General features: G+C 37.6%; 2 protein-coding genes and 1 pseudogene across 5 annotated transcripts in view; 1 reads left to right on the top strand and 2 right to left on the bottom strand.

Annotated features, from left to right (window-relative positions):
- Positions 1-80: 80 nt before the first annotated feature.
- LOC146473692 (melanopsin-B-like) lies at positions 81-17,597 on the bottom strand. Of its 4 annotated transcripts, XM_085117738.1 has the most exons (3): positions 17,499-17,597; positions 17,295-17,371; positions 81-1,587 (listed from the first exon to the last, which is right to left on the bottom strand). In XM_085117738.1, exon 3 carries the CDS (start codon positions 1,495-1,497, stop codon positions 463-465), a length of 1,035 nt encoding a protein of 344 aa, XP_084973864.1. In that variant the 5' UTR covers positions 1,498-1,587; positions 17,295-17,371; positions 17,499-17,597; the 3' UTR covers positions 81-462. The 4 variants fall into 4 exon arrangements, with proteins under 4 accessions (XP_084973864.1, XP_084973866.1, XP_084973865.1 ...); XM_085117740.1 differs by lacking the exons at positions 17,295-17,371; positions 17,499-17,597 and adding an exon at positions 12,558-12,983; XM_085117739.1 differs by lacking the exons at positions 17,295-17,371; positions 17,499-17,597 and adding an exon at positions 2,351-2,580.
- A 981-nt stretch (positions 17,598-18,578) lies between these two features.
- On the top strand, positions 18,579-21,088 carry LOC146473691 (uncharacterized; annotated as a pseudogene).
- A 2,574-nt stretch (positions 21,089-23,662) lies between these two features.
- The window catches only part of LOC146473689 (nucleoporin NUP188-like), a 50,902-nt gene continuing 49,012 nt past the window's right edge, over positions 23,663-25,552 (bottom strand). The window contains exons 55-56 of the mRNA XM_085117719.1: positions 25,361-25,490; positions 23,663-24,364 (exon numbers count right to left, since the gene is read on the bottom strand). Of these exons, the coding sequence (XP_084973845.1) occupies positions 24,173-24,364; positions 25,361-25,490 (322 nt within the window). The 3' untranslated portion in view covers positions 23,663-24,172. The remainder of the gene's footprint in view (positions 24,365-25,360; positions 25,491-25,552) is intronic.

Below are 25,552 nucleotides of genomic sequence, written 5' to 3'. Positions count from 1 at the left end.
TCAAGTGACTTTTTTGTTGGCATTACCGTCGCCCGTGTTCGGTTCTCGGGCACGAGCACAAGTCTGAAGAGAGCCCTTGCCCGGGCACGGACAATACCTCCAAGGATAGTATTCAGGTACTGCTCCTGGGCGCGAACGCTGGTCTGAACAGGATTTTGTCAGTTCCCACGTTTTTTCTTCATGCCTCCCTTCGATACAGCAACAAAACAGCGGGCGCTAAATTGACGAAGGAGAACACGATTGCTCCTTGGGCATCAAGGAGTCTGAACCGTGACGTCCTTTTTAGTGCTCGGGCACAGTACTAGTGCCCTGGCATGAGCACCTCGTCTGAACAGTTCTTTGCCTTCGGCGTCGTTGTTTCTTGTAGTCCCTAATCAATTGATACTCAGAAAGACGTGCAGTGTCCGAACGCAACATAATTCAGTGGAATCAAATCGACGTCAGTACTGTAGCGTCAATCAGTTACACGTGAATTTCTTCAACTGATGTGGAATCAAACGTTCTACTGTTCCTGCTGGCGACAACAAAACCTGTTCCGCTGGCGTCAAATGGCTGAACCGTGTTTCGAGTGCGATAACGTCGCCACAATTTCAGCAAGCTCTCGCGAAATGATTTGTAGCTGAAAAAGTAGATGATCGGGTTATATATATTAGATGTCTTTGCAAATAGTGAAGGGATGGCTTCCACGACAATCGGGATGGCGCCAGCGGAACCGAAAGCTGAGTAGAACGACACGACTGCGTATGGGGTCCACGCGAAGAAGAACGCGACGACCATAATAAGACCGATTTTTGCCATCTTCCACGAAGCTTGGACGGTTTCCAGAGTGGCCGCCGCGTTTGCACCCCAGATCCTTTGAGCGTTCTTTGTCATGTAACTAACGTTCTTGAACATAAAGGTGTAACAAGTCACGATTATGGACAGAGGGATGAAGTAAAAGAAGATGAACAGGCAAATTATGAAAGACGTATCGGTTGAGCGGCTTGACTGCCATTGAATGGAACAGGCGACGTTACCACCTTCGGGGCCATAGGCTGACCAACCCAACAGAGGAAGCAGTGCCCAAATAAGGGCAAAGAGCCACAGAAGAGCAATAACCGACAAGATGCGTTTCATAGAATGATTGGCTTTCATTGGCCGAGATATTACCAAGTACCTGTCCAGGGCGAACGCTCCGTGATGTAACATGGTGCCCAGACCAAGCAGAGAACTGAAGAAGGCGTAGAAAGTACAAGTTGTTCCACCGAACGACCAATCCTGTGACGCGTTAACAACGCCACCCATTATATCCATCACCGCGCCCATTAACCAATCAGAAATGGCTATGCTGATGACTATGAGATTGGCTGGGAAAAGGAGCGAACGGTCCAGCACGAAGGTGAGGATGACGATTGAGTTAAGTGTAACTGATGCCAGCGACAAGAAGAAGTAAATGAAGGCGATAGAGTGGCGAACTGTTGGACTAAGGACCGTGGAAGCGTTGAAGTCTGCCTCCATTTTGGGTTGATTCACCAGAAGATAATTTCTTTAGGTAAGCTGCAAGGTTGGCCAATCACTCGCTTCAATGACTCTAAGCTGGATCTTTGACTGTGAAAGAAATGGAATGTGAGGTTACTATTCGAGCAATTTTAAAGATTGATTGGGTTTGTCCGTTTTCCGGTGAGTTTCATATGAGAAGTTTTCAAAACTTAAAACAAAACTGAAATAATGGCATGTGTGTTCACGGATGAAAGTAGGAAACGTTTGTTAGACTGCCAAGCGCATTATACCAGCATCAGAGATACCTGCCGAGGTTTGTAACTAAACTATTTGACGCCTTTTTTCAACTTCGTATTTGAATTAACATGGAGTGATTTGCAAAACTGCTGTCCTTATAGATGCAAAGCAAAAGTTTATCTAACTGGTACTAAACTATAGACACAAATTTAAAAATACATTTTGAAGTGACACCAAATTCATAGAATCTTATGCATGGTGCTTTGCTTTTTTGAAGCCTCAGGAGTGCTTGATCAACTTTTCTAGCATCGAGAAATTCATAAGATCGAGTTCGAATTGATTTTAATTTCACATTCAACAAACTGGTACTTTAAATACTCCTTGCCAAATGTTGTGCCCGACCTACGTACCGCTTAACATTCCTGCTGTAGGTTTAAATACTAAACTCAGCGCATAACCATTACGGCTGACATCGCGGACGCTTTGACTTAACCCTTTATCTCGCCCTTTCCCGACTTTCTGTCACAAGGATCTTCGAGGATGAGTACTGAGCGGCGGTTATAGTTCTCTTAACATATCAGGTAGCGCATATTACTAACTATCCATATTCCATAGGCTCAAGAATAAAACCAACCTATATGCACGGCGGAGAAAGTTGTCAATCTGACTTGCTTGTCTTGAATTATAAGCCGATCCTGCACCTCTATTCCAAAATAGAAAAACCGACACAACCTAACACATTGAAGAGCAAATGCAGCTCCTCCTAAGAAAAGCTTTAAAATTTACATTATGAAGTCTGCCAACACCTTTAGCACCTAGACTTACATGTGCTTATCGCAGTTTTGTGGATTGTCCTAAAAGGCCACTCCAGATTTTTACCTTGTATTAAATCGGGGTTACATGTAGGTATAGCTTGGTGCGGAAATCTTATTCAAGAAAATTTATTTTCAATTGTTCAAATGTGGAAAAAACCTCTGCAGAAATTTAATATCATGTTAAAACAAACAGATGAGGTAATTTACCAAAAGTGGTGAACGGAAATCGATAAATCGCCTCTTTGAATAATTGATGGATAAGGATTTAGGAATAATATAAACTCATCAAATTGAACATCTGAACAATTGTCTCGTGAATTTGCTGTTTGTTAATATTATTATTATTATTATTATTATTATTATTATTATTATTATTATGTTTTTGTATTCTGAAAACGCAGTGATGGCCAAGTGAAAATGCACGCGAAATAAATAAGTCGATAAATACTTGGATAACAACATCCCACGTCTAACAAAGCAGTCCTTTTAACTGTGCAGATAGAAATTCACGGTACTCGTTAAATTCAAATAGTATTTAGACTACAATGTAGCAGTTTCTTCTTTAAACACTGTTCTGTGTGAGGCTAAATCATAATTGTAACACCTTCTGGAATTCCATTGGCAAAAAAGGAGCGAAGTTGAGATCAAAGTTATCGCAAAGTGAAGACCGAAGGTCGTCGAGCGACCTTCACAAGGTTATCAATGTCTGCTCCCCCTCCGATCTTGTATCATACATCCTAAAGGACTTGGTCACGAACTAAAAAAAAGTGTATGGCAAGTGGCTGAAAAACGTGCCCGAGGTTCAATGCAGCCAAAAATGACAGTCAAAGAAGATTCGCCTAGTGATGGAGCATTTGATTCAGTGACTTGACGAAAGTTGTAAAACGATCGCATCAGAGCATTATCTTTGTCAATTCAATAACGTACCTTACATTCAAAAAGGATCATTCCTTCTTTAAAGTGTCAATGTTGGATTCAAGTTTCAACTGCATTGAGAAAGGAAATTACATCCATCGGCACCGGCATACACATTATTTCGCCTTTAATGTTTTCCCTTCTTTATAGACAAAGCTGTCATTATTCAATGCCTTCCAGCAAAGAGCTTTAAGGTACATTTAGACAGTAGATCGGCTTTGCGAGGTTACTTAAAGCCGCGAATTTTAAATCTAAACAAAACCAAGTACTAGTGCTGGCCGCTAAGTTTGGCCAAGAAATCATTTCGGGGATAACAGTGAGCTATTTCTTGGAGATAAAAGCAAATTTAAATTTCACACGAAAGAAATATGTGAAATATGTGAGATTTCTTTTTTTAAATCTTAAAGATCTAGAAAATAGACCTGAAGACTTTCTATTTGCAGTCAATTTAGAATGCCTTAGCTCGGAAACCAAACTTCTTCATTAATTATTTTACGTATGCATTTAACCTTCAGCTAACAAAATATCTGTTCAGGGAACTTTCTAAACTTCTAACGAAAGAGAAAAATCATTTACCTTAATTCCCGGCGAACCCTGGCTCGCAGGCTTTTTAAATTAAAAGCGAGTCCGTTCGAAGTTTAAAGTTGTCCAGCGGTCCAGTATATACCCTAAGATGGCTTGACTTTTTGAGCTTGCATTATCTCCACAATGACAAACGTTTATCGGAACATTATCATTTTGTTCGGGAATCAATTAAAAGGATGCTGTTTGTAAATTAACTGCGTTTCAATATTAGGAAAACGAACGCGGGACACACCAGAATGAAAGACTTCAAGCTGTGTAAGTCTTTTATAATGGAACAAGCACTACTGCGTCTTCTACTTCGATGAGTTGAGTTAATTGTTAAACTTTATATAGTCGGAAGGAAATTTACAAATAGATGATTGATTGTAAATTAAATGTATTTCAATATTAGGAAAACGAATGCGGAACACATCATGCATAATGAGGGCGTTGAAACTGTGTTCGTCTTTTCTAATGGAACAAGCATTATGGGAAGACACTGCTGCAAACTTTCGCTGACACTTGATAATTTAAAAGCGATTTTGTACCCCAGTAACTCCAAAAAATTATTGTGAGGGATTTCTTGCTATCGTTGTGTGTATTCCTATTCCCGAATAGGGTCAATCGAACGTACCCTTAATTTCATGCGGTGCTGCTTGCTGCGTCCTAGTAAAGTAAAATTCTAGCTTTTGAGTATGGAATGAAATCCTGATGTTTGGCCATTGGGCAGCTGAGTAATATATTACTGTGCTGTTAGCTTCACAGTAAATGTTTTGCAAAATGAAATGTATATTTACTGATAAACAATACATTCTCTTTGATTGTGTCGTCTCTTGATATTGCAATTCTTGACACTGACAAGAATTACAGGGATACCAATTTTGATGCATTTTTCTGAAAAGTAGTTTTTCTATTAAACTTTGTGGTTTTCCATTCCGTCAAATGAAAATATTGATTTCGAAAGTGCACGGAGTTGAAAGGTATAAATAGAGAAATTGATGCTCAACACTATTGTTTGTTGATAATTTTGATAGTTTAGGAAAGCTTTTAGTGTAACAGGTGCAAACTTAAAGAATATGAAAAATTAAGCTTTTACCACAGTATTGCAGATAGTCGGCACATTTTCTTTGATAATAAGTAGGAATCTTAGAAAAGAGACATATGAAAGCTCGAAATTGGAGACGGCACTATTGAGATAATTAGATTATGGATTAAAAAAGTGCAAGGCTAATGCAAGGGCGTGTTACTTACTCAGAAGTCTGAATTGAGGAGGTCTGAAAAGGAAAATCATGATGGATGCGCTTCCCTTGATGAAATCAGGAAAAAGAAAAAAGCGGGATTATGCAGTTTGGATTTAATTAGTTCCAGGTAGCAATACTCATTAATTCACAACACGGCTTCACTTTTATGCAAATAAATCCTAGTTAATGACTGATATTTTACCTGGAATGCAACCGACTCACTTCGCTCTCTTCCCAGTGGCAAAAGCAAGTGTTTAGATGCGGTGATTCCAGTTGTAACGTCTGTACATGGAATTGCCAAGTGTAATACACATTGTATTAAAAGCAATGTCAGCTGTGGTGTTGTTTATTATGCTCCACATTGAGGCCACCTGATTATGACTTCCTGAATTGTGACCATTGGGATAGATTAATCATTGCACTGTGCAGGACTTATGGAGACACTGTTTTTAATTCCTTTCAATATGGCTTTAACCTCTTGAGTCTTTAGATGATATGTTATTTATCCTGACCTTTAACAGGTTAAATGAATGCTACTAAGCAGTACTTTCCTGTGCTACGTTTGCGTACGGCTTATTGTGCTGTGTGAATCAAATGAAAGCTTCTGAACAGTACTTTCCGGCTTATATTCTTGAAAAAAGTAGTCTTCTATGATTCTATGTTCTTAAAATTAATTAACTTCTTAGTATAACGAGTTGGCAGTTGTAGAAACTAAGCGATTAAAGGGCCAAACCTAAAGCCATCTCACCTGTGGACGACAATTTTTAACTGTCCTGTTCAGTTCGAAGCTCGATCGGCACCGACAGACATTATTTCACCTTTAATGTTTTCCCTCTTTATAGACAAAGCTGTCATTCAATGCTTGAATAATAAGTGATTTCGTTTTTCTTTGTTCAACTAATTCCATCCACTGTGCATGTTCAGGTGCATTAACTATTAGAAATGGAATGAAATTATTTCTGTTTGAGTGCCAAATTGAGGGTTTGCCTACCCTGTGAAGGAAATTTGGTTCGCCAGCGCTCTAATCAACTGAGCTATCAGGTCAGCTGGGAGCTGGTCCTGGGCATTAAGGTACAATTTAATTCGCGGAAATGGGGATATTCAAGTACTTAAAAGTGCGTGGGCCGCCTTGAATTCATGCGATGTAAATTCACCTGTTCTAGAAAGAAGTTGTCTTTGTATAGTAGCGTTTTTCGTCGAAAATTTGGTACTGCTTCTTCATTCTAGTTTGATCGCCTGAGGCCTTTGAAACTTGCTACAAATTCTATACAAATGGTATTTGATTTGGAACTTGAACAGAAGTTCTGTGGGCCAATTTGACTTGAACTTCAGCGACAAAAATCGGTGTGAGCGAAATGATTTGCGGCGGCGATATAAATGTCTTACATGTTGGCTTGTTTGATATACTGCGACTTTTGCCAATCTTCCAGGTGCTTGAAACGTTGGTATCTCCTTCGGGCAATCGTCAGAAATTTTCAGATGATATTCGGAAATCTTGACCCCAGATGGTACGGTTGAATATAAGTTGACTTTCTAGAAGCAATGACAATATATTCGTTTAAAAATCGATCTCTGCAAACCATGGTTATTCACCCATTTTTTTACCTTATTTCAATATGGTTCAGATGCCGTCGCCAGCATAAGTATTTTCTTTTAAAACGCGATTTTGTTGAAACATAAACAAGCGACTTTAATTCTAAGACCTTACTCATCTCTTCTGTAATGTTGTTGCTGGTGGGTTTTAACGGCACCCCGAAATTCGCACAACATAGAAGTAAGGGGGAAGGAATGAGTACAGATATCGTATAAATAGGAAAATTTTGAAATAATGCCTTTAGCCGGGAATGTCTCATCTTTTTCAACTCCATTAGGTCAGGCTTCAACTCAAATAAAAGTTCTACTAAAATAGCATCTTTTTTGACAAATATTTCCCCTGTAAATTGCAAGTTAAGCAAAGTCGTTAATTTGGAAACCGCAAAACCCAGGTTCGTTTAGAGAAGTCTAAGACTAATATTTTGGTTTAAAAATTGTTCTATTGAAATTATAACACACCAAAATAGAATTTTGACTAATATTTTAAAAGGTCAGCTCAACATGAAGGCAAAGCGTAAATACTGCCATTTACACCGTCAAGAAAAAAAAAGATACATGTTTGTTTAAAAAATACACCCATAAAGGTTGAATGGTTGATGATTTAGTAATTTTGGACAGAATGTTAAACGATTATCATGCTTAAAAAATACTTTTAGCCTTACCTCAAAGTTAAGTGTTTCTTCTTGTCCTTGCTACCGACATTGGACCGGCTGTCTAGCGCGGTTATTTCAGAACCAATAGATAATCGAAATTTCTTCAAAGCCACTCATTCGATAAAGTGAACGAAAGGGTTTAATTTTCCACCAGCGCTGCTCTAATCTACATATGAAATAGCTTCTAATAGAATCCTTTTTCTTTAATTAAACGAAAAGCCTACTGTCTACCGACTCAATGTAGCCTCACATTATATTATTTGACATGCTTATTTGAAAAGATGATTTATGAACGCTTTATGAGCGATAGCCAAGTGGCCACCTTTTTTCTCTCTCTTTCTTAAGTGGAGTGCAGCTCTTGAAATCTTTTCTATTGCAAAATCGCTTCATGGCGCATTTAGTCCATTTACAGCCTTGTTAATAAATATTCAATCTCGTTAACATGAACTTTGGAGAATTAAACCTCTTCAAAATTCGTTTTCAGTTTCCTGCCTGAAGGAGATACGTTGTCTCAATCCATGCCATTACATATTCTACATGTTTAAACTTTATAGGCATATTATTTTAGCATAATTGACCAGAAGCGTACAGTTTTTTTCTTTTTTCTTTTCTTTTTTTTAATGGGGAAAACTTTGTTCTTCGTTCTCAGAGGTTTTTCTCTGAGTGCTCATTTCGGGAATAACAGAAAAAAAAGGATTTCAATTTCAAGAAATGAGTGAAAAAAAACTTGAAAGATCTAGATAATAAACTTGAAGTTTGTCTATTTCCACTCAATTTAGGATGCCTTATCTTGGGAACCAAGGTTTTTTTGTCTAACTAAATAACTTACGAATTTAGCCCTCAGCATCTACTAACAGAATATCTTCAGGGGTTAGCAAACTGTTGAGATTTACTTAACAAAGAACCAGGGTTTTAAGATTCATAATCTTTTTTCAAGAACTTTCTACTTATAAACTGCTGACGAAAGGGAAAAATCAAGGAACCTTTATTTTCAGGCGAAGCGGTACTTTTGAAGGCGTGTACTTCAGTAAAGTAAAGTAAAGTCGAATGGAGTGGAGTGGAGTGGAGTGGAGTGGAGAGGAGTGGAGAGGAGTGGAGTGGAGTGGAGTGGAGTGGAGTGGAGTGGGGTGGAGTGGAGTGGAGTGGAGTGGAGTGGAGTGGAGTGGAGTGGAGTGGAGTGGAGTGGAGTGGCGTGGCGTGGCGTGGCGTGGAGTGGAGTGGAGTGGAGTGGAGTGGAGTGGAGTGGAGTGGAGTGGAGTGGAGTGGAGTGGAGTGGAGTGGAGTGGAGTAGAGAAGAGTGAAGTGAACTAAGTAAAGTAAAGTAAAGTAAAGTAATTTCTTTAATGCCAATAAAACGGGGAGTGCTTCTGCAAGAGACAGAGACAGAGGTTCAGAATAAAGTGCTTGACAACAATACAGATAGAATTGGAATTTGGAAATGTTGGGTTTTGGGGGGAGGGGAAAACCAGAGTACCTTTGAAGATGGGGGCATTAGACTACTCTAAACTTTGCTGCTGATGTATGGAATGCCCTAGAAATAACTCTAAAGGCCCGTTTAAACGGTTTCAACATTCGGTTCAACATGCGCTCAAACTTTGTTGAACCAAATGTTGGGGGCGTTTGAACAGGTCGTCCAACAATGTTGAAAGCGTGTTGAATCAAATTTAAATCGGTTTAAACTTTCATTTAACATCCATACAACATTTCCTCTTTCTCGAAAATGTTGAATGGTGTTGAAGCCGTTTGAACACTCCGTTCAACATTTGCCCAACATCCGTTCAACTTTTGCTGAACGAATGTCGCTCAAATGTTGAAACGGTTTAAACGGACCTTAAGAGAAACATAACAATAGCTGAATTAAAGCGCGGCTTGTCCAAAGCCAAATTTTAATCCGTAGTTTTATTTCCAGTAGTTATTGAGCATGAATTTTGGCATGTCATTAATCTAAATTTCTCCTTTCTTAATTTTTACTTATCTATTGATAGTTGCTTTAATATTAGTGTAGATCTTACTTTAATTTAGTTTAGGTCTTAATTGAGGAACTTTCTGTAAACAACTTCGATGATGATGATGATGATGATGATGATGATGATGATGATGATGATGTAGGCTTTCTCGTTGAAGATTCATTATTATTACTATTATGAAAGTAAAATTCTAGCTTTTGAGTATGGAATGAAATCTCAATGTTTGGCCATCGGGCGGCTGATTACTTTATTACTGTGCTAATAGCATCTCGGTAAATATTACACAAACTGAAACATCTATCTACTGATAAACAATACATCTTCTCTGATCGTGCATTTCCTTAAAATTGTATAGAGAGGGTGTTGACAAATCTTAGATGAACACCAATTTTGATGCCCATTCTCTTAAAAATATGTTTTTGTTTTCACTTCGTGCTTTTAATTTTTCCATTCCGTCAAATGAAATACTGATCTCGAAGGTGCACGGAGTTCAAAGGTATAAATAGAGACAGAGATCCGTTATTGGATCACATTTAACTATTGTTGACTTTCCGGCTTCTCCGAGGTTGATTTGTGGCACTATGCGCTGAGTCTGTACCAAAGACGTTCTTCTCAGAAAGTGGTGGGAAGGCCAAATTCTGGCAGAAAGTTGATTTCACGGATGAGGTATTTTCTTTGTTTCAGTGCAAAGCACTTCACTCCATTTCAATTCTAATCTTGGGTTAAATGAATCCTAATTAATTTGCAGGTCTAAGATTGAACGTTGGTCGACAGGCTGTTGGTTGTCAACAGCACAGACTCACAACTAATTAATTTCATACAAAAATTTGTAATTTGCTGATACATATTGCATCACACTGATGGGCAAATACTCATGCTAAAAATAACATTTCTGTTCGCAAGGCACTTTCGCCTTAACAAACAAAAGGGAAGCTTGATAATATTCCTTGATCAAAGTAATTGATGCTTTGTTGACATATACTAAATATAAAATCCAGTAGCGATCCAGTTCAAACGCCAACGTTGACAGCTGGCGTTTAACTTATGTTATGAAATTTCGATTATGCAGGCAATTAATGCCCAGGGTTTATAAGATTCATTAAGTTACGTTCATAAAAAGTAGACTTGACAAACGTGACTTATAATTAATAATAGCTTAATTGTTTTTGGCATCATGGCTGTCGACAACAATAATCATTAAGTAACAGATAAAATTTTTAAAATATTAAAATAAAATATAAAAATAATAAGAGTGCCTTTTTTGAGAAAATGTCATGATCCACCAGATTTTTGAATCCAAAACTGGATTTGTTTCATCAAGCTTGTTTGTTTGCCTGTTTTTCCTTTTTAGTTATTGCGTTATTTTTTTTCTATAATTCTAAAAATCCAAACGGATTATGAATGCAAAGAATCCATACTCCAGATAAATGTCCCAGACCAAATCTAAACCCGCATTCAGTGTGAACTTTATGATCTAAGGCTATCTTTGTTTTTGAATTTGTCATGCGGCGAATTCATTTAACAAACACAAAAAACCAGGATGATCCTTGTAGCTGATCAGCCTAGAGCCATATTCTTTCTACATTGAGTTGACCCTCTTGCTAGAATGATCCTTATGGGGTGAATCATCCAAGCTAAGAGATACGATCATCCCAGAAAGAGGGTAAACTTTTCGTCATGTAAACATCCTGATAAGAGTAAATCGCCTGCCCGGGACAAGTTTTTACTTACAAAAATCGGACGAACAGATCTAGACGTTGAATGCTGAGTAAATGGACAATTTAAGTTTACTTGTCCCAGAAAAATTTGTCTTTTGAATAGCGGTGTATTATGGCGAAAATTTGTTCTTGACGCTCCATTCTATTAAAGTTGATCGTCTCAAGCCTTACAAATGGTATTTGATTTGCAACTTGAATTGAAGTTCTTTGGCCCCATATAACTTGAACTTCAGCGACCAAAATCGGTTTGGGCGTCAAAATGATTTGTCAGCTGCGAGTTTTCGTTGACTTGTGAGTGATTGGAAACCCAGGGTCAACCTACCGTCTATTTATTTTTGGCATCCACGCTTGAATGATCCTCTGCTAGGAACATAGTTTGGTCCATTCACTTCTAACAATAAATCTGTGTTACATGTTGGCTTGTGCGCTTTTTAAGGTGATTTACTGTGGCTTTTGTCAATCTTCCAGGGGCTTCAATTACATTCACATTAAATTTTGCAACTCCTAAATTCGGTTATATTCTAATGTGAAATATCATCGCTTTTGCAACTTGCGCCAGCTAGAATGATCGGAACGTTCGTATTACCTTCGGACAATCATCGGAAAATATTCAGATGATATTCGGAATTCTCGACCGCAGGTGGCCCGGTTAACAATTTTATATATACTTTCTTGAATAGAGGTTGATCTACATGAAGTAATGGCAATTTGTATTTAAAAAACCTGGTTATTTGTCCACTTTTTGAATTTCAATATGGCTTTTGAGGCTGTCGCCAAAATTTGTATTTTCTTTTAAAACGCGATTTATTAAAACACAAACAAGTGAATTCAACTCTAAGACCTTAACCATCTCTGCTTTAAAGTTGTTGCTGGTGGGTTTCAACGTAACACTGAATTAAGCAAGAGGAACTGAGTACAGATATCGTATGAATAGGGACATTTTAAATTCATGGCTTTAGCTAGGAATGTCTCAATTCTTTAACTGCGTTAGGTCAGACTTTTACTCAATATTCTGATGTTGGTTGTACGAGGGATTCTACTAAAAGAGGGTGCTTTTGACAACTATTTCCTCTGTAAATGACAAGTTAGGGAAGCAGTTAATTTGGAAACTGCAAAACCTCAGGTTCGTCCAGAGAAGTCCGAGACTAAAGTTTTGGTTTAAAAAGTCTTATTTTCAAATTTAGACACTCCAAAATAATACTGATTTTGGATAACATTTTAAAAGGTCAGTTCCTGTCGTTTGGACGGTCACATTAAAACCACATTTTCGCTAAAAAATACAGTCATAAAGGTTGAATGTTTAAAGGTTTACTAATTTATGACAGGAAAGAACGTGAAACGATCATCGCGCTTAACAAAATAGTTGTAGCCTTACCTCAAAGTTGAGTCAACGGTTTCTTCTTGTCCTTGCTAACGAAATTAGACCGGTTGATTCGTGTGGTTATTTCCGAACTTCTTGAAAGCGACGATAAAGTGAACAAAGTGGTTTGATTTTCCACCAACGCTGCTATAATTTACATATGAAAAAGCCTCTAAAAGAATCCTTTTTTAATTAAACGAAAAGCGTACTATCTACCGACTTAATGCAGCCTCTCGTTATTTGACATGGTTATTTGAAAAGGTGATTTATGCCCTTTTTTGACTGCGTAGTATTCAAGTGGCATCTCATCTTTTTCTCTTAAGTGGAGTGCAGCTCTAGAAATCTTTTTCTATTGCAAAATTGCTTCATGACGCAGTTACAGCCTTGACAATAAATATTTAATCTCCATAACGGTCGTCAAGATTTATTATCAATTTCAGCCCGAAGGAGGTACGTTGACTTAGTCCATGTCGTTACATATGTTACATTTTTAAACTTAATAGGCACTCTACTTTAACATAATTGAATATAAGCGTACATCTGTTTTTCAAAACGGGGATGAATTTTTTCTTGGTTCTTGTTTCGTCCTCCGAGAGGCTTTTTTATTATTATTTATTTTGAGTACTTGCCAATGTGTTATGATTTTTTTCTTTCATAGGATCATTGCCTATCAATTGTTCATAAATAATTGATTTTTAAGGCCAGTTCTTGATTGGAAACCTAAAGCTATATTCTGGCTCCAGCAGCCACAGCATTTAGCCAAACGTTCTTTACAACATCGCAACTAAAATGCACCCTACCAATGTTAGTGATTTTTCGGCCCATATTAAAAGATTTGCAACTGATTGCAAAATCCCAGCTGTCATAAATTTGTAAATCAGTACCAAAAAACAAAAATTATTTGTAAATTTAAGCGAAATATGATTATTGCAGAAGAAATGAAAAAATCATTGCAGTTTTGACGATCTTTCATACAAAAAAATAATGAAATACCTTGAAATGGATTTCTGTCGACCATAAGTCCGCAAAATAATTTCCCAGTACAGCCCCCAATTCTCTAAAAGATAATAAATAAAAAATTTACGACACTTTTTAAACTCAGCAATGCAAGAGTGTTATTATTAACATTAACTTTCAACTTTGGTCAAAGCATTTTTAGAAAGTTTTTTCAACAAGCTGCTTTAATCTCCATAACGGTCGTCAAGATTTATTATCAATTTCAGCCCGAAGGAGGTACGTTGACTTAATCCATGTCGTTACATATGTTACATTTTTAAGCTTAATAGGCACTCTGCTTAAGCATAATTGAATATACGCGTACATCTGTTTTTCAAAACGGGGATGAATTTTTTCTTGGTTCTTGTTTCGTCCTCCGAGAGGCTTTTTTATTATTATTTTTTTCGAGTACTTGCCAATGTGTTATGATTTTTTCCTTTCATAGGATCATTGCCTATCAATTGTTCATAAATAATTGATTTTTAAGGCCAGTTCTTAATTGGAGACCTAAAGCTATATTCTGGGTCCAGCAGCCACAACATTTAGCCAAACGTTCTTTATAACATCGCAACTAAAATGCACCCTACCATTTTTAGTGATTTTTCTGCCCATATTAAAAAATTTGCAACTGATGCAAACCCCCAGCTGTCATAAATTTGTAAATACCAAAAAACAAAAATTATTTGTAAATTTAAGTGAAATATGAATATTGCAGAAGAAATGAAAAATTCATCGCAGTTTTGACGATCTTTCATATAAGAAAAAATAATGAAATACCTTAAAATGGCTTTTTTTAGACCATAAGTCCGCAAAATAATTTCCCAGTCCTTAAAAGATAATAAATAAAAAATTAACGACACTTTTTAAAATGCAAGAGTGTTATTGTTAACATTAACTTTCAACTTTGGTCAAAGCATTCTTAGAATGTTTTTTCAACAAACTGTTTTCGGCCTATCACAACAGCCAAAATAATGGTTATTTTGCCAAACCTAAATAGTCCCTGAGGCTATTATTTACTTTACCCATATGCAGCCGCACGTTTAACCTGTGATCAAACGCCCACTCTTTAAAGACAAAAAAACTGTTTCGTTTTGTTTCGGTTCTTTTTGTTGGAGACCGGGTGGCGGTGCCGAATAATTCTGTCTAAGATTTTAGTTTGAAGTTTAATTTCTAGGTCCAAGTAACTGTCCTTAGAATTGTAATTCTAAGGACAGTTACAAATAAACAGCTTTTAGAGCGTTTTTTTTATCTTCAACACGTCCTTGCCTTAATAAAAAGCAGTTATTTATTATATTTCTTGCAGTTGTTTACTTATGACCTATTCTAGGCCTTGATTGAAATAAGTGTGCTACTAAACCGCAATATTATTTAGCCAAGCAGATCTCACGAACGATGATTATAATATATTGATATTTGACCTATCTTCTTAACAACATCCACACTTTGGAAAATGATTTAAACATGACCAAAAAGACTATTAAATTTTGAACCGAACTTTAAGCCTATTTATACTGTTTCTTTCTTAGGTCTTTAAGTATCTGCATTCTTATGACTCTGCCCTTTCGCAAGGCGCATCAATGTTATCTTAGCTTAGTACGTCTAAAGCTGCTTTCTTTGAGTTCCCTAAAATGAGACAATTATCTCTATAGTTTTACATGTTTGTAATCCCAGTCCCCTTGTAGCTTTGATAAAAGACATAGTAAATTTTCGAATTCTCTGTAAACACATTGTAATTCACTTTTAGGTGCGACTATGAGATATATACCTAGGATTACGTCATTAGTTCTGCTCAGCCGCCATCTTGGATTTTTTTCGATTCCTCGAAACCTCATAAAAAGTCCAAATTTACTTTAAAATAGTTCAAATCAATGAAGAAACACTAAAATTGCATAAAATGCAAAAGCCACGACGATAAACGTTTTTTTTTAGAAAAAGACGAAAACAAATATAAATTTCAAAAAACATGCCCGTGAAGCAATTATTCCCTTAAAAACACCAAGTCGCATGAACAACGACGCATTTTGCCTGATTGATTTGCTTCAACATGTAGAACGTCGCGGTCGATTACGATGGCAATAGCACTGAAGAGTTCTAATTAACCAAGAGAGGCAATGTGGTTGAATTAAAGCAATCACATTTTCAATTTTTCCTCGCAGTTGACTATATATTTCCCACAGACTTCTCACATACACTCGCAGACGGATGTCTGAAAAAATTAAAACACGGTTACACCTCCCTCAAGCTCAACTAGATTAGCTGAGATTCTAAAAGAATGATCGTTTGCCTGAGATATTAAGTTCCTTATTCACATGCTAAGATTTGAGGTGTTTTAACTCTCTTAGTTTATATGTTTTGGTATTCAAGCACTCTCGGACGTTGACTTGGTGATAGTGCTTTATAAGTCTTTGAATAATTTTTGTTTTCAGATTTCGCCTTTTACGCGTTATTTGATATTTTGTTTCGCATACAATCAAAGCACTTCACGCTGTTTTCCCCTGTTGTAAAGAGACAAATCTTATGCTGAATCACAGACGCCGCGGCAGTAAAAACGTTTACCCGCTTGGAGGAGCCCTATCGCGATTGGGATAATAGATGTAAGAAACTGACCGTGCTTGATTTTAAGTGCATATGAATCCAAATGTTAATATGCCCCGAAATATTTTGTTTTTAATACGAAAACTACTTTGAATCGAGCATCGTAATTTATGAAGGCATATTTCTTGAACATAACCCATATCGCCATTGCTATTTCTCCTCGCCCTCCCCGCCCCCTGCCATAAAAACCTTTACAGAAAACCATCGAATTCTACTCCCGGAATAAAAGATTGGTATTAATTTTCACGTTTCCCTGAAGTAAAAACGAATTGAGAAACCAAACTCTAGCGGCTGGGTTGATTTAACGTCATTTTCCGGAAGCAAATCTTTAAAATCGATTTTTTAACGTTTGAAATTCAGGCAGCCCTTAAGCAAATCCATAACCTCTGATTACTTTTAGAAGTTGGAAATTAAGGCAGCCTCAAAATATTAAATATGGTAATTATTTTCAACAGTCTGGAATTTTTAAAGCTTAACCCTTTACTGAAAAACAATTTTAACAATTTTGGATATATTAATCCACTGAACGCGTGAATCGACTGTTCAAAGTGTTCATGGAAACAGTGAGAGACAGCTGTTGAGAAATTTCCTTTGAACGTACCGAGCTCGATTACCCAATTGTTAAATCATTAATCCACAAAGTACACGTAACTCCCAGCGGGTTTCACTGTTAAGTGAATATCAATCTATAATTTTAATAACACGCCCCCTGAAATATTATACATTTTTAAAAAGAACAGAATTGCTGAAAGCAAATCCAAGGGAAAACTATGAATATATAAACATAAGCGGCAGATGTACTACAATTTGTTCCAAACGTATTTAGTTTGATTTCTTAATCGATGAATCTTTAAATTTCCCAATAACTAATACATAATATGCGAGTAAGACGTCTTTACTCAGAGGTATATTAATGAAACTTGCAAACGCAACACAGCAAACCTTCAGACATGTACAGTGTGTGAAAAAGTCAAAACTATCCAAATTAAAATGGTTTTGTCGACTGAAAAGTGGCAGTTTAAGAAACTGATCTCTCCACTACTGTCAAACGCCCAAATATACTTAAAAGGCTACTGCTATTTCCAAGAAAATGAAAACGCAACAAAGGAATAAAACGTGAAAAACATGACAAAGGAATAAAATCAAGAATGGTCAACTTACCAGTTTGGTAACTGCACGTGAAGTAAATTAAAAGCGAACGGTCGAACTGCTGTCACAGAAAGAATGCAACTTGACAGCTAGGACAAAAACAAGAAAATATTAAACCTTATACACATTAAGGGGAGATCGAATGCCGTGCTGGCAAAATTAACTGCGGTAAAACGTAGAAAAATAAGAGAATTCTGTTAAAGATAACATTTTTACTTTGAGAGTCCAAAGCTGATATGTTTTGTGTAAGTCTGTGAGTTTACTGAATAACTTTACGATTTACTAAAAGAGTTTTAAAGTGAAGTATGTTGAGACTGGTTGGCGCTTTGGTCCATTATAGGTAATACAAACCTTTATTCCTTGTGTATATCATGTAGGCGGTGAAGTTCCTTCCTCGCCATTAACATATCTTAATAGTGACTTGGATTACTCATGCCTTTTCAAATCCACAAATCATTGTCATTTATTTTCCATTAGTGTAGATTCATATTAAATTTTACTGCCTGCCACAATTTCAAGCAAACACACTTTATTTCCCTTATAATCTTAGATTAATCCAGGACGATGGGTCCATTCTCATTTTCATGGTAATATTTGTCTAAACACATAAAAATTTTCGCCTTTTTTCACTGTAGATACGTCGACAAAAATTCAATATATTTCCTTAAATTATTTAAATACGTACACCTTTATGGCTAAAGCTGTATTGAAAAGCAATGTTGCTGGAGGCTCTGTTTTACGGGAGGAAAAATAAATTTTGAAATGAAACAAATAGTTACTGAAAACAGATCTCACGAGAACTTTACAGACCGCGCAATGCTTTTTTTAACGTTTTGTTGGTTTGCGTGTTCTTTTAAACAGTTTGCTTCACAAAAAACGTATTTTTTATTTCTTCAATGCACGTTCAAGATGAATACGGATGATAAACAATGTCATTTATATTTATTACATTTTAAGGCAGAAAAAGCCCGGAAAAAGGGAATAGTCGCTTCCCACCTTTGCATTATCGTTTCAATAAATCATTAGTAGTAGAACCTGATAAAACCGCGTTAAAACCGAGCTGTAAACTCTCTGAAGTTTGGTATTTAATATTGACTGTTTACGCGTACGTTATTTCACGTTTTGTATGCAGAAAATGGAAGCTTCAACCTTACCTCAACCTTCCTTCGAGTGCACGTTGTACAATGAAGAATCAAGTTTCCTGGAAGCAGTGCTTTCCGTGTCATCCCCGATTTCGAAATACAATAATTAAAACTTTTTCTGTTAACAAAAGAATCGGAATGATGTTTGTTATAAATGTCAGCAGATAAAGCACTTGACCAAAAGAAACTTCATTATCGAGGACAAGACGTGAAATTTCACAAAAAGCGGAACTTGGAGTCTATGAGAAGTAATAGTCATTTGATTATCGCCGTCGGAAGATGAAAGCAAGCTACTCTATTCTGGGCACCTTGTGCAATTTCATTTTAAAAGAAACCGGCCCAGCCTAACAGCTTGGACGAGACAAAGGTTAAGTGCTTTCATTTTGTTGGGGAACGTATTTGTCAAAGAAAGGAGAGAATTATTTTATTTCACAAGCCGTCCTCAAAGCGATTTTTGATTTTCATTTTTAAAAAAACACTGGTCTCTTCAATGACATTCTACCGGTGGTGTATTTTCCTACCCTGGCATTCAAATGTCAAAGTCGTACAATGCTCCGACGCAAATTTCTACATTAAGAATATATAGTTTTTAATTTAGGTTTTATTTAATTGTAATTAAATCGTTCCCTTGCCTACATCGTCATAACATGGTCTTTTTACAAAAATAGTAAAAATTAGTGTCGGGGCAAGTGAACATAAATTGCGTTAGTAGAAGGAGAGTTCTTTTCGTATCTAACAGATATTTTCGAGATTACATTTAAAAAGAAGTTTGTCAATAAACTCTTGAAGAGATATGGCTTCATTGTTTAAGTTATTAAAATATGTAAAGTGACGCCTAAAAATTGGGAGGAATAGTTTCATTTCCGTTTCATTCCTTTTTTCATGGGTGTCAGATAATATGGTGGCCGACAACTGCCATTCGTCAAAACGACATAAACTTGTTAATTTTAGATTGAATTGTGATTATTTTGTATTGAAAATAAAGCGAAAGAAACACGTAAAATTGTTCTTTTTTTCATTGAACTGGAAGTAGATTCATTTAATTTTTATTTTCAAAACAAAACAAAACAAAACAAAACATTTTTTATAATGAATTAAAATTAAAAATAAAAGTGAAATAAAAAGCAAAAGCAAAAGTAATTTGTTCGCGGCCGGGAACTGCCATTCAAAAGAAGAGAAAGTAAAATTAATATGTTCACGGCCGGAAACTGCCGTTCCAAAAAAGAAAAATCAATATGTTCATGGCCGAGAACTGCCATTCCAAAAAAAAGAAATGTGCTGGTTAGCCGAAAGGGACTGGAACGGAGTGACGGGAACTATGGCGGCATATTTTCGAAATGATGGTTAGGAGGAAGACGTCGTTCTTAAAGAAGAAATGGCTAATTACGTAAAACAGGGTCTTCAACGGAGAGAAAAGGCATTTTGCCCAATATGCATGGAGCCTTCGCACTATCGACAGACGCCTTCGCCACTTTGACATCCATTACAATGACAAAAATGTGTCGGTAGAGGACGTGAAAGATGTTGTAAAAAAGGAGCTTGACAGCGCAGGAAAACTGTTAGGATACAGAGCAATGCATCGAAAAGTCTGACAAGTTCATGATCTCAATGTTCCACAAGATTTAGTTCATGCAACAATGTATGACCTCGACCCGAAGCGAAGGGTCTGGAAGCCCGTGGACCAGTTGGCAGAAAGAAAATTAAAATTAACCCCAAGGGAAGTTTTACAACAAAAGGCCCTAACTGGGTTCATTCACTTGATGGCCATGATAAACTAATGGGATACCAAAACAGCACTTTCCCATTAGCATTTTATGGCTGCATTGATACTTCTAGTAGAAAGCTGTTGTGACTGCGGGTCTAACAGCGACCCCAAGGTAATAGGCCTTATCACGGTTTGCGACGCCATTTTGACGGGTAGGCAAACAGGCTTGAAATAACAGTGTTTGGCATGGAAATCCGATGTCAAATAATTTTCATAAAACATCGCTTCTGAAAAATTCATGAATTGGAAACTTTAGGCACTAGAAAAAGGATTTTAAGAACAAAATTAGAGGGATGTAGCTGTGACAGAAAGCGTCCAGTCGTGTTTTGAACTTTCCATACATTTGTCTTTATAGCGAACCAGCCGTGAGCTGCTACTAAATAGCAAAATAGTTCGCGGGAAAAAAATACAGGGAAATGTATGGAAAGTTCAAAACACGACTGGACATCGGATTTCCTTACTAATATTGTTATTTTAAGCCTGTTTGCCTACCCGTCGAAATGGCGTCGAAAACCGTGATAAGGCCTATTTGCCATTGGTACTTAGAGTATTTATATGAGGCTAGAATTATGCCTTCAATGATGAGGCTGTACAGAGAAACAGGAACTGGTACGATGGCAACAATACATGCCTTCTTGCGAAGAAACCATGATGATATGGGTGAACCATGTGAATCGATCATATACGGGCCATCGACTTCAAATCAGGTAAGCTTAAGTTATTATTTGTGCATTTTTCTTTTATGTATCGATGAAAAAGAAGTGTGAATGTCACTGGAGTTGCCATGTCAGGTTAAGCAATGGGAACACTCTCTTGGGCGGTACATCAGGAGAGGGAAATATGTTGCTTTCGTGGTCTTGTTTCTGTCGCTCAATGAACCGAATGTGGATCAGTTTTAGGTCAGGAATTTGTTTAAGTGTTGAACAGGAGGTTCCTTGTTTTCCCGCCAGGACATCACACATGACGCTTTTGCCAACTGTTGGTAAGAAGTGTTTCTCACAAGGAAGTTTGATGTTTGATAATGTTATGTCCTCGCCAGAAAATGGCACAAATTCCCTGGCTCCAATCCTGCTAAATATTTGCGCCTTACCAGACTTCAAAACTGAGCTCGAGGAGTCTGGGGACAAGATTGTAAACAAGCGCGCGAAAGACGCACTGTCTCCCGCCAAAAGTCTCAGATTTTTTTTTTTTTTGAATGGCAGTTCTCGGCCATGAACAAACTAGTTCCGCTTTTGCTTTTATCTCACTTCTATTTTTTTTATTTCCAATTCGTAATAAAAATGTTTTGGTTTTTTTTTTTTTTTTTTGAAAATAAAAATAAAATGAATTTACTTCCAGTTTAATGAAAAAAAAAAAAACCACAATTTTACGTGTTTCTTTCTCTTTATTTTCAATACAAAATAATTACAGTTTAATCTAAAATTAACAAGTTCATTTCGTTTCGACGAATGGTAGTTGTCGGCCACCATAAAGGTCCATTGTACCGGATCAAATTCCTCATCACACCTGTAAACAAGGGCTTTTTTGTTGCTTCTTGTGCTGAGAGAATTGTGCCGAGAATTGGCGAAGACGAGGTGATGATTATCGGAAAATGCCAACGTGCTAAGTTAGCCGCATGGGGGGGGGGGGGGGGGGGAGGGGGGGTGGAAAGTTGCACGTTAAGTTGCTAATAAGACTGGAGTATCCAAGGGAGGGATTGCGCATCAATAATCTTGGTCTCTTTTAGCACAACAGCGAACTAGTTAACTCAAAATTTATCAGTATCCTGGGTCATTTTCACCATGAATGGTGACCAACACAGGAATTCTTTAACTACTGAATTCTTTCAGACGATTGGCTAAAGGTAGCGTCAACCTAAACAATTTATTCTACTGTTCAAGATAATGTGTGCATTTTAGGGCATGTAGCTATACTACGACCCCGTTTACATTGATGCGTTTTTGACACGCCTTTTTTCACCGAAAACGCATCAAAAACCCTCGTGTTCACACCATCGTTTCCGCAGTGTCTTCACCTATCCACACTAAAGGCCAATTGAAACGGTTTCAACATTTGCTTCAACAAGCGTTCGACACATTTGTTGAACCAAATGCCGGGGGCGTTTGAACAGGTCGTTCAACATTGTTGAAAGTGTAAAAAAAAAAAATGTTGAAAGCTTGTTGACAGTGTGTTGAATCAAATTTAAATTGCCCTTTACCCTGAGGATGACTTGATTAGTCGAAAACGTTTGGTTTGTAATATCTTTTTAACTTTTTAGCCTTGTAAATAGTTTTGTTAATTTTAATTGGTTTAAGCCTTCTTTCAACATTTTCTTTGTGCCTGAAAATGTTGAATGTTGAATGGCGTTGAAACTGTTTGAACACTCCGTTCATGCAACACTTGCCCAACATCCGTTCAACTTTTGTTAAATGAATGCTGGTCAAATGCTGAAATACGATGCAATGCCATGAAGAAGTTTACAAAAATCATCTGCTCATGCGGTAATTAACGTGCTCGCGACGCTCGTGTCATTTCCAGCGTCGGCGTTTTCGAATGCCTTCGTTTTTGTTGTCCACGCTAAAATGATGGAGCTCCGTTTTCACTTGTCTCCACTCTGGTGAATGTTTCCAAATGTATACGTTTCTGATTGTTTTAGCGTGCCCGTAAGGTTAAAACGCATCGAATTGTGTGCGTTTTAGAACGAAAATGTAGTATTGTGGACGGCGTCCAAATGTCCAACCATGCGGTGATTTGTAAATCTTCGATTTAATGTAGGAGGAAAGCTTTCTAGACAGAGAAAAATAGGGAACAGACTCAATTGCAAACAAACCATTAGCTAGTATTACTTTCAAGGTAGCATTAGGTGGTCGGTACCGGTATCAAATCCCTAAAGCACAGATTAAAGTGCACCAAACCCCTGAAAATCTTGTTCGCTCAAACAAATCCTCTTATTGTCTGGATTATTTCTTCACAAAACATCTTTGATTTGGTTAAAAGCTCGAATTTTGTGACCTGTTGAATATGACGAAGTTTGACTCACTGCCGAGAAAGAGAGGTCTGGGGAGAGACAAAGTTGTGACGTCAAATCAATATACTTTTCTTCTATAATGCATGGTAATACGCGTTCTCGCAACCCCTGTTGTCAGCGTAAAGCCCGGGACGGGTGTTACTCATCGACGTCACCGTACAAAGGTGGAATCCACACCTCAACTACTGTTTGACTACTGCACTGGTACTGAGTCCCCCGATACTTTGCAACACGTGCAGTCATTATGAGGAAAAGTCGTTTTCACAGAATTCAATAACATGAATTCGAATTCATTGGTGATCTGAAGAGCCCAATTTTGATTCTGGGGTATGACTACTTCGTACGCCTCGCCACTGTTATAAATATGCGGGTTTTTTTTTAAAATATTTCTGTTTATTTTACGCATTAGGTAACATGTTCATTAAGGCTTACTTTTTCCTAACTTTAATACAAAGGCATCGTTGAAAAAAACATAACACTTTTTTATTTGTTGTAGAAAACTGTTCACGAACTGCTGTTTGACACATTACAAAATTATTTTGGGCTTTTCTCCACAAAAGTGAGCCCAAGTTCTGTACATTAAAGCATTTCCTAGTATGGGTACTTGCGTGACATCGATAAATTGTCAGCTAGAACTGAAAGTGTCGGCAGTTTGATGAAGTCTTGTATACACCGTTAAATACCATTTGTGTATACACCACCTTCACAAAAGAACTTCGGTTCCGTCACGGGTTCAGTCGTTGCGTGACATTTACAATTTCATGTAGCAGCTGATACCTCCTATTGACGCGTGACAAAGGTGACCGTCATGCAATTCATTGCAACAGTCACGGCTTCAACTGCAAGCAGCTATCACAGGGCCCCATTTCAGGACTACAAGACAAAGATATCGCCGGTCTGAAGAACTTCCCTTCCGTTCCCGGTTAACGTGTTGTATGTATCCTTAATTTAACCGCTTGCTGGCTACAACAAGTTCTCATTTTAGGATTTGCTTGACGAAAGTGTCTGCTAGTTTGAAGAACTTCTGTTCAGGCGCCTCTGTGAAAGCAAGTGCTTTGGTTGGCGTCCTTCTGGCCGCACTACTCGGGCTTGTCTGGGTAGATCCCGCGGGGGAGGGAGGAAGGCCACGACGCACAAAATGGCGGAACAGACCGCCAAGGAAGTTCCCCTGAAATGCGCAAGTAACGCATCAAGATTAAAAAATGATAATAAAAAGAAACCGGAAAAAAGACTGTACGGTGCTAATTCACACAGTGGAAGAACCGGACTGAAAAATATTTCTTGTCCAGCTCGGTCACTTCCTTGTCCGAGCATCCAATTCAATCAATAACGTTTCTCTAAGACCTCGGTCAAACGTCGAAATTCACATGAGACGAACTAAATTCTAATTTGTGTTGACCCAAATGGGTAAAACTCGACCGTTGGGTCAAACGTCGAACATAATTCGTCGAACCAAATTCAGAGCAGCAAAGAAAGGAATATTTCGGTCAGCGGGAGTTTTTCTCAAGTTTGGTTCTTGTAAAGATCGACGTTTGTCCCACAGTCGATCTTCACACGTTTTATCCGTCTGAATTAGACGGATAAAACGTGTTGGTCGATCCAAATTAAGTCGGATGAACTCAGTTGAGTCAAACGCCGAACTCATCATGAACTTAATTCGCTTGCGGTCTTATGGTCTTACCGTCCCTCTTATTTCACTGGACTTTGAACCCACATAAGCTCGTCAAAGTGGTGAACTCGTTTATCACCGAGACCGTTAGCGTTGATCGCAGTTCCACTGAGATCTTGAACGCTTTACGCTGTCATTGGCACTTGTATGGTCTAGTGTAGACTATTTAAATTTTTTCTTACTTTTTTAAATACACATTTAAGTATGTGGCATAAAATCGGACATTTTTGTTAAGTTCGTGGTCCTGACATGGTTCGGTTTTCATGAATTTTTTATTCCACACAAAAAAGTACGGCAATCAGATAAAATAATTTAGCGACACTCTGCCTCCATTGAACTCTTGTTTGCTTTTAAACAGCCAGTGATTGCTGCCCCTTTTTTCGGATCCCAGCTGCTAAGCCACATGAATGATTTTTTTTTTGGTCCGAGGGAAATGTATTCACGGACTTCCTGCAAAAGTCTTAGTTTAATCTTCTTCGTGTTTTCAAGGCTTACCAGTTCACTTCCAAGCTCTCTCTTCAGAAACTGCTTGACCCTCGGGTCAAGGGTAGGATCACGCAAATACCGACAGGCTTGAGACAAGGCGACAATGAGGGCATTCTCCATTGTGAACATCAACAAAGATCTGCAAACAAATTCAGATTAAACTAATGATCGGTCATGCGATTGCGCAAATGGCTCTGACCT

Source organism: Pavona decussata, unplaced genomic scaffold (assembly GCF_977016875.1).
Source record: "Pavona decussata unplaced genomic scaffold, jaPavDecu1.1 SCAFFOLD_92, whole genome shotgun sequence".
NCBI classification, from domain to species: Eukaryota; Metazoa; Cnidaria; class Anthozoa; order Scleractinia; family Agariciidae; genus Pavona; species Pavona decussata.
Note: the sequence above shows the minus strand (reverse complement) of the source record. Positions and strands in the feature narration are given on the sequence as shown.